Source organism: Myxine glutinosa, chromosome 6 (assembly GCF_964187855.1).
Source record: "Myxine glutinosa chromosome 6, kmMyxGlut1.1, whole genome shotgun sequence".
Taxonomy (NCBI): Eukaryota; Metazoa; Chordata; class Myxini; order Myxiniformes; family Myxinidae; genus Myxine; species Myxine glutinosa.
The window spans coordinates 108,893,897-108,908,298 of NC_136266.1; the positions used below are offsets into that span (position 1 = coordinate 108,893,897).

The 14,402-nt window shown below is 48.3% G+C and overlaps 2 protein-coding genes across 2 annotated transcripts; both read right to left on the bottom strand.

Moving 5' to 3' along the window:
* Positions 1-35: 35 nt before the first annotated feature.
* Positions 36-768, bottom strand: LOC144892640 (polyubiquitin-B). Its single transcript, XM_078780363.1, has one exon. It carries the CDS (start codon positions 766-768, stop codon positions 79-81), a length of 690 nt encoding a protein of 229 aa, XP_078636489.1. The 3' UTR covers positions 36-78.
* On the bottom strand, positions 753-4,821 carry LOC144892638 (polyubiquitin-B-like). The gene is given in 3 exon segments (XM_078780362.1): positions 753-800; positions 802-1,458; positions 4,685-4,821. Coding segments are annotated over 2 exon segments (699 nt in total). The 5' UTR covers positions 1,453-1,458; positions 4,685-4,821.
* Positions 4,822-14,402: the final 9,581 nt, after the last annotated feature.

Below are 14,402 nucleotides of genomic sequence, written 5' to 3' on the forward strand. Positions count from 1 at the left end.
ACCTTTACAACACAGTTAACAACAAAACTTCAACATCAACTTAAAATCATTTATTCAACTTCAGAACAAACATTGAAATTAAATTCCACCACGCAGGCGCAGCACCAAGTGCAGAGTGGACTCCTTCTGAATGTTGTAGTCGGACAAGGTGCGACCATCTTCCAGCTGCTTGCCGGCAAAGATGAGCCGCTGCTGATCGGGTGGGATGCCTTCCTTATCCTGGATCTTGGCCTTAACGTTCTCAATCGTGTCACTGGGTTCCACCTCCAAGGTGATGGTCTTGCCCGTAAGGGTCTTCACAAAGATCTGCATGCCACCACGCAGGCGCAGCACCAAGTGCAGAGTCGACTCCTTCTGGATGTTGTAGTCGGACAAGGTGCGACCATCTTCCAGCTGCTTGCCGGCAAAGATGAGCCGCTGCTGATCGGGTGGGATGCCTTCCTTATCCTGGATCTTGGCCTTCACGTTCTCAATCGTGTCACTGGGTTCCACCTCCAAGGTGATGGTCTTGCCCGTAAGGGTCTTCACAAAGATCTGCATGCCACCACGCAGGCGCAGCACCAAGTGCAGAGTGGACTCCTTCTGAATGTTGTAGTCGGACAAGGTGCGACCATCTTCCAGCTGCTTTCCGGCAAAGATGAGCCGCTGCTGATCGGGTGGGATGCCTTCCTTATCCTGGATCTTGGCCTTCACGTTCTCAATAGTGTCACTGGGTTCCACCTCCAAGGTGATGGTCTTGCCCGTAAGGGTCTTCACAAAGATCTGCATGCCACCACGCAGGCGCAGCACCAAGTGCAGAGTCGACTCCTTCTGGATGTTGTAGTCGGACAAGGTGCGACCATCTTCCAGCTGCTTGCCGGCAAAGATGAGCCGCTGCTGATCGGGTGGGATGCCTTCCTTATCCTGGATCTTGGCCTTCACGTTCTCAATCGTGTCACTGGGTTCCACCTCCAAGGTGATGGTCTTGCCCGTAAGGGTCTTCACAAAGATCTGCATGCCACCACGCAGGCGCAGCACCAAGTGCAGAGTAGACTCCTTCTGAATGTTGTAGTCGGACAAGGTGCGACCATCTTCCAGCTGCTTGCCGGCAAAGATGAGCCGCTGCTGATCGGGTGGGATGCCTTCCTTGTCCTGGATCTTGGCCTTCACGTTCTCAATCGTGTCACTGGGTTCCACCTCCAAGGTGATGGTCTTGCCTGTGAGGGTCTTCACAAAGATCTGCATGCCACCACGCAGGCGCAGCACCAAGTGCAGAGTCGACTCCTTCTGAATGTTGTAGTCAGACAAGGTGCGACCATCTTCCAGCTGCTTGCCGGCAAAGATGAGCCGCTGCTGATCGGGTGGGATGCCTTCCTTATCCTGGATCTTGGCCTTCACGTTCTCAATCGTGTCACTGGGTTCCACCTCCAAGGTGATGGTCTTGCCCGTGAGAGTCTTCACAAAGATCTGCATTTTGACCTAGGGTGGATGGAAAGGATTTTTTTTTTTTTTTAATACAATGTGCACACTTGGGATCTTATTACTTCCACCACCAAAGGTGGACAAAGGTTGCATTTCACCCTTACCTGTTAGCACGATATTAAAAATATTATAAAAAACCAGAACAATGTGACTGTCCCCAATATGCCTCTGCAGTCCCACAACAGGTAGAAATGTCGTAAAAATAAAAAAAAGTTTGACTTAAATCCCGTTAGCCGTTTTAAAATATCACATTTTCACATCGATAGATGAAGCAGTTTCAGAGAAGGAATTTATGTTTTTAAATAAACATATTTTGGCTGGTATACCACTTCACCGATGAAGTTTTTATTATGCTTTTGCTCCCCATTGGGAGTACTTGACAATGTGCCACGTTTCAAATTTTTCCATTCAGATGTTTGCAAGAAAGAATTTTTTTTATTTACTTTTAATCCAAGATGGCCGCCATAACCACGTGACACGACATCACAATTGTCATAAAAACATTCTGCATGGGTGTCACTCCTACCCTGAAAGTTTCGTCTCAATCGGCCATATGAAAAAAAAAAAGAAACGAGGTTTTAATAGCCCGCAAGGACAGACGGACAAACCATAAACATGCCTCCAGCGACTTTGTCGGAAAAAGCATGAAAAAGTTGTGGACAGATTTTTTTTTTTTTTCTGAATAGGTTGGGTGCCTGACTTGTACAAAGTGGTTCGATTTTGGTGAAGATCCAGATCCATCAGTGGGATACAAAATAAAATGTAAACTGTTCAACTAGCAGATGTGTGCGCTCTCCCAAGTGCCGTTCTAGATTTAATGTTTTGTTCAACGTTGTCGGTTGGACCTAAACTTTAGTTGCTCATTTCAATTGTCATCATTTTGCCAAAATTCGTTTTACTACAATCTATAATGCTGAAGGAATATTGTGATGGCATCCATCCAGAAATGAAAGTTCCAGAAATCCTATTTCTATCAGCTTGCACTTGTTTACATCATCAATACCCTGCGATATCAGACAATGGGACAAAATGACTCAGCCGTTTGCAGGAATGGGGAACTGAGTTACACGGCTGAATCAAAACGCCTATAATGGTGTTGCTCAAGTCCTTGTGCTGCCATATTACCTTCATTACAATTTTTGATGTATAAATGATAAGCAAACTAAATAAACAGCAATTAATTTCTATTAAATACAGTTAAAACTTGAACAGCGACATTATACATTGTTACCTCCATCCACCTTGTTTTCCCTCCTGTCTGTCTGTACAAGATATCCAAAAAAAATTGGACGAAACTGTGGACAGGTTGTGTGTGCCAAGGACTAATCGATTCGATTTTGGTGAAGATCTGAATATGGATACGATAATTATTTAATTTTTAAGTGATCCTTCACTATCGAGTGATTGGGTGAAAAGCTATATATATATATATATATATATATATATATATATATATATATATATATATATATATATATATATATATATATACATACATACACACACACATCATGATATTTAAAGTTATGGCTGAGTTATGACCGGTCTCACTAAAATCCGAAATGGACTCAAAATCCGAAATGGAGCGAAATGGACCTTCAAAATAACCAATAACTTCCCCATAGCCTACACTTTTCATTTCATACACAACATATTAAACCAACCTCAATAACATCCGAAATGGATGGTGATTCAGTAGTAAAATTAAATGTTAAAATACCGATCTAAAACAGGTGAGGAATGAATAAAATGTAATGTTAATTAAGTACTCCATTGTACTATGTAATTTATGACTTATGTCAATGTCTGAGTTGGAATAAACAAAAACAAATTAGAAATGTGGTTTTGTTATTTTTTATAAGTCAAATGAAATGTGTAGTTGTCAAACAAACAAAAATAGACTTCCCATTTAGCAAAATGGAGTTCTGACTTAGCAAAATGGACTACCCAGTTAACAAAATGGACTTATAAATTAAGAAAACTCTGCAGTAAATGAAAGTAAATTTATTTACACAGGTTAATACAATATATATAGGTCCATTTCGCTCCATTTCGGATTTTGAGGTCCATTTCGCTCCATTTCGGATTTTAGTGAGACCCAGTTATGACTAAACTTGGGGGATGAGTTGGTTAGGTGACGAGAACAAGCAGATTAGATTTTGGTTCAGGTCCGAATCCAGATCCGGTCTATCAGTGGGATACAAAAGAAACTGTTGAGCCTGGCGGAGCTCTGTGCTCTACCGAGTGCTGTTCTAGTTCAATCATTCTTCCAGCTCATTGAAAACTTCCTCCAGTTGCTGCAGTGATCAACTACATTTATGCTCCTGGGCCAAAATTAATCAAGCGATTTAGGTTTGACGAGTGAAGTTTTACATAGCCCCATATAAATATAACGTCTAATGGGGATAGATCAGGCGAACGAGGTGGCCAAGCACTTGGTCCACGTCCACGGATCCACAAATACGTCATTCAAGAACCGACGCAAATTCCTAACATTAGTATTAGTCGACTTTTGAAACCTGCATTAGGCAACCACTTTACGATGTACTTGGCTTTTTCTTTTACATTGGCCTATTCAACACCGCAACAATTTGCGGTGCATTTTGCGTACGTATTTAATATACGAATTACACTACAATACTGTAAAACAAACAAAAAGTACTATTCGTTCGATACCCATAACATAAAAAAGTCATATAACTATTACCGATTTATTAATTATTAACTCCGCTAAAAAAAACACCTTCCCACAAACCCAAAAAAAATTTAAGGAAAATCTCAATCCGCCATCTTCTCAATCCTAAAATGGCCGCCGCGAGAGATTCCACCCGCCAACGTCGGTCACAAAACGAAGGAAAAAAAAAAATACTTCATAAAACGCAGATTCTAATCGCCTCACATATCGCATTTTAAAATGAGTAAAATTTACACATCGGCCATTTTAACCCGAAACTCGCCATTTAAAACCGGTCGGTTCTAGGTGTTTCGGTCACTCAACGTACATTGCGTCGCGCATCGTTTATTCATCTCCTACTAAAACCTGCACAACCTACGAAGGAATAAATTTAAAACATCCTACTATAACATTGTCCTCACACTTCGACGATAACGTTTAGTGACGGACGTTAAACCCCATTAACGATAAAAACCGGAGACAATTACCCACTCAAAATCAAACGAATTAAATATAATTCTTTTAGAAGCGAAAAACAAAAATACTTACTTCGGGGTACGTAAGAAGATAGGGCCCAAACACGCAAACTCCACAAGATGCTTTCACGAAACTGCTGCGGATTCGTGACCTGCGGCTGCGTCAGCGTCCCACACGCAGCGCTGCCCTTTTTATCGAGCGGAGGCTGCGGAGCGCAAGCAATTTAAATGGGCGTGTCAAGATGACGTGATGACGTCACGGAGCCGTTCCATCCAGCACGTTCGACGCGACAAATCCGCAATCCGCATAGCAACAGTTCGATGCCCCTTACTAATATTACTTACTGCCAAGACCATTGTTTGAAGGCAAATATTGAGAGTTTCGGTTAAAATTAAACCTTTTATTCGGTAATTTATCAGTAATCGTGAAAATAGCTGTCAAATTCCTTTATTATTAAATTCGGTACAAGATCTGAAGAGAAACACCTCGTTTACTTCATTAAAAGGATCCGTTGGTCTGTCCAAGCCCGTTGGGCGTTGGTACAAACAACAGCGTGTCTGGGACAAACGACACACTTCGACTCGCATCACGTGACCCCACTCAGGGAAGCGGCGAAAACAACGGGTCACGTGGTCTGCCTGCTTCCAGTTCTGATTCTCAGGTCTGGTCTTGTCCGATCTCATGCGATCTGATTTGATCCCACGTTGCCTGCTCTGATTCCCGGATTATCAGGTCGCAATCAAGTCGAATAAGCCGTATTTCATTCGATTATATCGATCGATCTACGTCTCAGGTAACCACGTTTCAGACCTACGTGAGTGAAGGGCATGCAATTGCACTATAAAAATGGCGGCAGATCTACCTTAATCTTTATCCTACACTTAATTTTTAACCGTTTTTTCTGGGTGATTATGAAAAGCTCGAATTGTCGAGAATTTATGCTTCCCCAAAGCACAGACGAGAGTTGAAGATCGTTGCGTTCTACAGCACGCCGACAGGGACACATGACATGACAGGACATGACAGGAACGGTCAGTTAGTTACGCAACTCGTTTGGAAATGGCGGTCGCTCGTGTTTCGAACCGTTTGGGCAGGCGACAAGGAGCACAAAATGTGAAGGGGGAAGAAGGGAAGGAATGACAAAGAATCCCACTTTCTACCAATTAAATTATTACGATGGAGGAGAAGTTTGAGGATGAGGCCGTCATTGGGCGACACAATGCCATATCTACATATTATTATTATATTATTCCGCCTCACCACACGTCGTTTCGGAGGGGTAGGTATCTTTGACCATTTCGGTGTCTTTTGGGTCTTCATGGTGTTTTGGGTCTTCATAGTGGGGCTGCTTAACTGATGAATTGTGCCTTTTCCCTTAAAAGCATGAAACTTGGCACATGGCTAGAATACCCCAAAAGAAAGATTTTTAGTCCAGGGGGCATCTCCAATTTCACCCCATATGGCGGCCATCTTGAAATTCAAGATGGCCGTCATACAAGACCTGTTTTGATGAATATCTCCATAATTAGAACAGATATCAAAATGGTTGAAGTGCCTATACCTACATTTTTAGGGTCTAGGAATCCAATGGCAACATAAAATATTCAATAGTATATGGCAGCCATCTTGAAATCCAAGATGGCCGCCATAACAGACCTGTTTTGATGAATATCTCCATAATTAGAACAGCTATCTAAATGGTTGCAGTGCCTACACCTACATTTTTAGGGTCTAGGAATCCAACGGTAACATAAAATATTAAGCAGTCATATGAAAATATTAATATTGCATAGTATCATGCATACTGGGAATGCATATAAATACTCTTAACAGGTTGGCATTCTTCAGTGATTAAAAGTGTCTATGACATCGCAGACTGTAACTGTGCCATCTTGTGGTTTTCTAGTCTTTGCTGCATTCTCCATCACATGCGCAGAGAGAAGTACAGGGAAGTGCAGCTTTCTTACACCGGCAACGACCAGTACATCCTTTTTTGCACCCACACTTAACAAGTTCATTGCAGATCTTTGCAGCCTCTGGAAGTGTTGTCCATATTGGTTTGAACTGGCCAGCAGACGTTTTTTGCCAACCCCATTCAGTGGGGCTTGGTAGATCAGGCTTAGCATGCAATGCTTGTCCCCAGCATAGTGCGCCTTGGTATACTGCCCACTTTACGTGCTGCACAAGGGCATCATGTGTTGGTGGAATTGATTCCACAGGTCTGCCCTTCTTTGCAAAGTTTCTTTCGTACAATGTTAATGTCAGTAGCAGTACTTGTGCGATCATACAACAGAATAACAAATCTCTCAATGACGTTCATGCAGGTTTCAATTATCTCTGTGCTCTGGTGGCAAATTTCTGCTAGTACCTCTGTGAGCTCAGGGAATGATTCCTGCCATATACTATTGAATATTTTATGTTGCCATTGGATTCCTAGACCCTAAAAATGTAGGTATAGGCACTTCAACCATTTTGATATCTGTTCTAATTATGGAGACTAGGGCATTGCCCGTACGTGGGTGCCCGTTCCTTGCCAAAAAAAAAAAAAAACGCTACCCGTACGCTCTACCCCGCCCGTACGCCCGTAAACAAAAAAAACAACGCTCTTCGCTTCCGCCCTTCGCTCTGACTGAATTGGGAGAAATAATGCGCATAAGAAATCGAATTACGTACCGTAATGGCGGTCAGCTCGTAACGCGCTCAGCTCCGCTCGTCTCACATCGGCCACGCCTACGCAACAAAGCGTTCTGTGATTGGCTGCCGGAAGTGAAGTCTTGACTGTCCGGAAGTTCGCAAATCGCAGTTACGATGAATCGTTTTAATTTAATCGCAGTTTGAATTCGTTTTAAAACATAGTTTAACGGCAACATAGTTTTCCAACGTGAAATAAATGAATACGCTGTCAAATGTGCCGTCCGAGGCAGAGTCTGATCGCCACGTTCGGCACACGTGATAGCTCGCTGCTCTCTGATTGGTTGAAGCGTTTTTTGGACATAGCTCGGTAAGTACTTCTCCGATTAATTTAAAACCTTGAAAAGGCACATCCTCGGGTCCCCAGCAATATACCTGGCAAGTTTCAAGTATATCGGACCGGTAGTTGTCGAGAAACAGCGGTCACAGACAAACAAACGTACAGAGATTACTGGAATTATAGATAGATATTCATCAAAATAGGTCTTGTATGACGGCCATCTTGGATTTCAAGATGGCCGCCATATGGGGTGAAATTGGGGATGCCCCCTGGACTAAAAATCTTTCTTCTCGAGTGTTCTAGCCATGTGCCAAGTTTCATGCTTTTAAGGGAAAAGGCACAATCGATCCGAATTTTTTAGCTAAGCCGCCCAGCTATCAGGGCCATTTGGGTCTTCAGGGTCTTTTGGATCCTCTGGGCCTTTAAGGGTATTTTGGGTCTTTGAGGTGTTTTTGGGTCTTTGGTGTCTTCAGAGGCTTTTGGGTCTGTGTGGTCTTCAGGGGCTTTTTGGGTCTTCGGGGTATTTTTGGTCTTCGGGGTGTTTTGGGTCTTCGGGGTGTTTTGGGTCTTACATCGTTTTAGTACCAAAGCTCATCGTTGTGTTTTAGTACCAAAGCTCATCGTTGTGTTTTAGTACTAAAACTCATCGTTGTGTTTTAGTACCAAAGCTCATCGTTGCGTTTTAGTACCAAAGCTCATCGTTGTGTTTTAGTACCAAAGCTCATCGTTGTGTTTTAGTACCAAAGCTCATCGTTGCGTTTTAGTACCAAAGCTCATCGTTGTGTTTTAGTACCAAAGCTCATCGTTGTGTTTTAGTACCAAAGCTCATCGTTGTGTTTTAGTACCAAAGTTCATCGTTGTGTTTAAGCACCAAAGCTCATCGTTGCGTTTTAGTACCAAAGCTCATCGGTGTGTTTTAGTACCAAAGCTCATCGTTGTGTTTAAGCACCAAAGCTCATCGTTGTGGTTTAGTACCAAAGCTCATCGTTGCGTTTTAGTACCAAAGCTCATCGTTGTGGTTTAGTACCAAAGCTCATCGTTGTGGTTTAGTACCAAAGCTCATCGTTGCGTTTTAGTACCAAAGCTCATCGTTGTGGTTTAGTACCAAATCTCATCGTTGTGTTTTCGTACCAAAGCTCATCGTTGCATTTTAGTACCAAAGCTCATCGTTGTGTTTTAGTACCAAAGCTCATCGTTGTGTTTTAGTACCAAAGCTCATCGTTGCGTTTTAGTACCAAAGCTCATCGTTGCGTTTTAGTACCAAAGCTCATCGTTGCGTTTTAGTACCAAAGCTCATCGTTGTGTTTTAGTACCAAAGCTCATCGTTGTGTTTTAGTACCAAAGCTCATCGTTGTGTTTTAGTACCAAAGCTCATCGTTGTGTTTCAGGACCAAAGCTCATCGTGGTGTTTTAGTACCAAAGCTCATCGTTGTGTTTTAGTACCAAAGCTCATCGTTGTGTTTCAGGACCAAAGCTCATCGTTGTGTTTTAGTACCACAGCTCATCGTTGTGTTTTAGTACCAAAGCTCATCGTTGTGTTTCAGGACCAAAGCTCATCGTTGTGTTTTAGTACCACAGCTCATCGTTGTGTTTTAGTACCAAAGCTCATCGTTGTGTTTTAGTACCAAAGCTCATCGTTGTGTTTCAGGACCAAAGCTCATCGTTGTGTTTTAGTCCCACAGCTCATCGTTGTATTTTAGTACCAAAGCTCATCGTTGTGTTTCAGTACCAAAGCTCATCGTTGTGTTTTAGTACCACAGCTCATCGTTGTTGCCAAAGATAAAATACATTAGGTTCTATCTTTTTTTCTTTTCTTCACAATCAATAAGTATAACTGTTTTGTTTTCATGTATAAAACATTGATAGCATCTTCATTTGACATTTCTATAAATTGTTCCCCTGACTAATCCATACCTGTTTCAGCAGTACGCAATTCATCCAACCATGATATCGGAAACGCTTTCTTTAATTTTACGAACTTAAAGGGAAATTGAAGTGCGGTGCTATGCGCACGACTTGTTTGCCAAGAAGATAAGCAACAACGCGGGTAACCAAAAAGAGTCTTTATTCCAAAGCTCAACTATAGCACTGAGGTGCTCGGGGCTGCGCGCCCCGTGTATATCCCGAGGCCACGCCTACCCCTCGGGCGTGGCCGACACCCTCTTGGTGCGCGGAATGATGTCACCGCGCCAGCGAGCCATCGTGTCCGCCACACGCGCCCCCCCCAGAATTCCCACGCACCTGAAGGGTCAGCTTGCGGGGCAAACGGATGACCCGGCCGAAGCGCCCTCTGGCGGCTGGCGGCGTCTGGGATGCCGGGATGTCATCTGGGATGCCTCCGGCGGCACCTGGGATGGGTGCAGGACCCGGGGGGGGGGGTGTGCCGGCTGGGCCGGGCGGTGCCGGAGATCCGCCCGCCGGGGGGCCGAGCCACTGGCGGGGGGTGGTCCACGTCGAGGTGGGCCGGCTTGAGGCGGTCCATGGAAACGCGGTCAGGAGTACCGCCGATGTCGAGGGTGAAGTGTTTCGCCCCGGTCTCCAGCACGCGGAAGGGCCCGTCGTACGGGGGCCGCAGCGGTGTCCGGTGGGTGTCGTGGCGGACGAACACGTACCCCGCCGTGCGAAGCTCCGGGGCGACGTGCGTTGGCGGGCACCCGCGGTGCGCCGTCGGCACCGGGGCGAACCTCCCGGCGGTCTCCTGCAGTGCGGAGCGCTCATGACCATGACCATGCTCATGACCAGCGCTCATGAGCATGACCATGGTGCCGTGGAGTCGGGGAGGAACTCGCCCGGCACCCGCAGCGGTTGTCCGAAGACCAACTCCGCCGCGGATGCACGCAGGTCGTCCTTGGGCGCCGTCCGGAGGCCCAGCAGGACCCAGGGGAGCCTGTCGACCCAGCGGCCGTCGCGGAGGGTGGCCCGGAGCACGGCCTTCAAGGAGCGGTGGAAGCGCTCGCACAGGCCGTTGGCCTGGGGGTGGTAGGCCGTGGTGCGGTGCAGCTGGACGCTGAGCCCCCGCGCGACCGCCCCCCAGAGCTCCTAGGTGAACTGGGGGCCGCGGTCGGACGAGATGTCCGAGGGGGTGCCGAACCGGGCAACCCAGGTGGCGATGAACGCGACGTCCGCCGCTGCCAAAGGCACGAACTCCGGCCACCGGGTGGTGCGGTGCACCATGGTGAGGACGTGGGTGAAACCCCGCGAGGGGGGCAGAGGTCCCACCAAGTCCACGTGAACGTGGTCGAACCGACTTTCGGGCACCGTGAACGGGGCCAACGGGCCTGGGTGTGGCGGTGCACCTTCGCGCGCTGGCACGCGAGGCACGTCCTGGTCCAATCGCGGACGGCCTTCCGGAGGCCATGCCAGACGAACTTGTCGGCAACCAACCTCTGGGAGGCCTTCATGTCCGGGTGGGACAGGCCGTGGATGGCGTCAAAAACCCAGCCCGCGGGCACGATGGGGCGAGGCCGCCCGAGGGAGACGTCGCACAAGAGGGCCGTGCCCACGCCGTCGAACGGCACCTCGGTGACGCGGAGGCCCGTGACGGCGGTCCGCAAGGCCTGGACGTCGGTGTCGGCCGCCATCCAGGCATAGTCGATCCCGAGGTGGACCGCGTGGGCGACGGACCGGGAAAGGCAATCCGCCACCGGGTTGTCCTTTCCCGCGACCTGCTGGATGTCCGTCGTGTACTCGGACACGGCCGAGAGGTGACGCTGCTGCCGGGCCGACCATGGCTCGGCGACCTTGGCCATCGCGAAAACCAGGGGCTTGTGGTCGACGAAGGCCGTGAAAGAACGGCCCTCGAGCAGATGGCGGAAGTGCCGGACCGCCAGGTGGAGCCCGAGCAACTCGCGGTCGAAGGTGCTGTACCGGCGTTCGTGCGGGCGAAGCTGCCGGCTGAAAAACGCCAGCGGTTGCCAAGCACCACGCACCCATTGCTCGTGCACCGCGCCCACCGCGTAGTCCGACGCGTCGGTGGTGAGGGCGATCGGTGCATCGAGCGCCGGGTGCGCGAGCATGGTGGCATTAGCCAAGGCGAGCTTCGCGCCCGCGAATGCCGCGTCCATCTGCTCGGTCCAAACAACGTCACCTTTGCCCGGCTTCCCCCGGAGGGCCTCGTGCAGGGGGCGCAGGAGCTGGGCGACGCGGGGCAAGAAACGGTGGTAAAAGTTTACCATGCCCAGGAACTCCTGGAGCCCCCTGATCGTGCGGGGGCGCGGAAACCCCTTGACCGCCTCCACCATTGCCGGTAAGGGGGTGGCCCCGTGCCTGGTGACGCGGTGCCCCAAAAAGTCGATTTCGGCGACGCCGAACCGGCACTTGGCGGGGTTTACGATCAGGCCATGCTGGCCCAGGCGTTCGAAGAGCGTGCGGAGGTGGCGGAGGTGCTCTTCGCGGGACGCGCTTGCGACGAGGATGTCGTCCAGGTAGACGTAAACGCAATCCAAGTCGCGCAAGACGCTGTCCATCAACCGTTGGAACGCCTGAGCCGCATTCTTCAACCCGAAGGGCATCCGAAGAAACTCGAAGAGGCCGAATGGTGTAATGACGGCCGTCTTCGGTATGTCCTCCGGCCTGACGGGGACCTGGTGGTATCCGCGGATGAGGTCCATCAGCCTCGGGATCCAGGAGGTGTGCAGCAGCATCAGCCTCGGGATTCGCGACGGCCGCACCGACTCTCGCCCGCGTGTCACAAGCCGCGAAAAACTTGTCGGCCTCGACGGCCAGAGCGCGGGGTTCCTTTATTTTGGAACCTGCCAACGCGAGGCGTACCTGTGCCGGTAGCTGGCGTAGAAAGAGCGCCCGGAATAAAAAATCCGGGGCTTTGTCACCCAGCAACGACAGCATGTGATCCATCCGCACCGATGGTCGTGTGTCGCCGAGTTCGGGAAGGTCCAGGAGGCGGTCGGCCCGTTCGTACTCCGTGAGGCCGAACGTGGCGATGAGGAGACGCTTGAGCACCTCGTACCTGTGGTCGGCCGGTGGGTTCCGCAGGACGGACACGACTCGGGCGGCTGTGCCGGGCCCGAGGGCGGCGATGACGTGGTAATAAAGCGTCTCATCCGCCATTACGCATCGAAGTTGGAACTGTGCCTCGGCCTGCACGAACCATACCTCGGCCTGAGCTTCCCAAAACTCAGGGAGCTTCACCGCGACCGCGTTGTTTGACATTGGCGCGTTCTGTTGGTCAGCGGCGGCTGAACCAGCGTCGAGGTCACCAGTGAAGTGCGGTGCTATGTGCACAACTTGTTTGCCAAGAAGATAAGCAACAACGCGGGTAACCAAAAAGAGTCTTTATTCCAAAGCTCAACTATAGCACTGAGGTGCTCGGGGCTGCACGCCCCGTGTATATCCCGAGGCCACGCCTACCCCTCGGGCATGGCCGACACCCTCTTGGTGCGCGGAATGATGTCACCGTGCCAGCGAGCCATCGTGTCCGCCACAAAATAATAGTTTCGGCAACGTATTACATTAAACAGATAACGTCAGCGTCTTTATAATACCCACGACAAATGACGTGTTATACCTTACAAATCCCTGCTTTTCCCATGACTTGAAATAAAACATCTGATTTTCCAAAGTTATGTTGCTGTTATTCCATCGTATTTTATTCTCAATTTGATTCTCATCAGGTTAACTCACAGAGCTGATCTCGCTCAATTTTGGAGTACCGGTTATGTAAGTCTGGCAGGCACAACCCACCACTGAAAACGTCTGGCAGTGGCCATTCATTATATCTGGGACTACGCCGAACATTTTCCAGTAGGTTTCATCAGGGGAACTCACACAGCTGATCTAGCTCAACTTTGGGGTCCCTTTCTAATGGGCCTTCTGACCTCACCCACCAGAATGTGCCCGGCAGACGTCCATTTCCTTACATGGACATGCACATGGACCATTGCTATATCCATGAAAATTGGTTAACTTTCCAGCTAGGCTGACCCTATGGGGCTCCCGGTCTAAAACCAACCAACCAACATACTTGCCGGAATCTATTCCGGCAAGTAACAAACGGACAGACATGGGTGAAAACATAACCTCCAACTACCTTTGGTGGCGGAGGTAAAAAAACAAAAACATATGGCATCGCCACAGCAGCACAGCCACACCATCAGCCATTGTTGCTACCCCACAGACTTGTGCTACATACGAACAGAAAATAACCTAAGAGGCACAGCGACCACTTTGAGGGGTTGACCCTTTTGCACATCGTTCACTTGGAACAAGGGGAGCACAAGGCCAGGGCAGGAATTTTGGAACTTTTTGGCCAGGGTGCCGGCGATAGCTCGCCTAATCTTAGTCGAAGCAAAGGGCACCGTGGGATCTTTAACATCCACGAATTAATGCCAGCACACAGGACTTCCAGTTTAACGTCCATCCAAGGGACGGCAAACATTTTGATAAATCACCCTGCCTGTGAAACACCGGGATGACAGTTTACAGCTGGGTCGGGTATCAAACCCAGGCTAGAAAGCTCAGATCCGAATGTGCGTACTGCTAGGCCATACTGCCAATCCCATAGTACAGGCATGATGGGCCACATTGTCTCTTGTGTCCAATTTCCTTGGATGTCTGTGATGGATTCCCAGCACGGGCAGCACACAAGATTCGGTAACAATCTTTTTTGATAGTCAGAGGATGACAGATCAACATTGATAAAATAAAATAACAAATAACACTTACCAGAATACTGGGATTGTCGTTTATTGTCGAGTAATGATGATCAAATTTAAGACCAAATACTGCATTGGTCATCAGAAGGAACCCGAATAAGTAAAGAGTAAAGATGGAGTCATCAGGAGGAACATGTATCAGTAAAGA

Bases quoted from the DNA above. Each gene is read 5' to 3' on its own strand.
- LOC144892640 (XM_078780363.1), bottom strand. From the start codon at position 768: ATGCAGATCTTTGTGAAGACCCTTACGGGCAAGACCATCACCTTGGAG.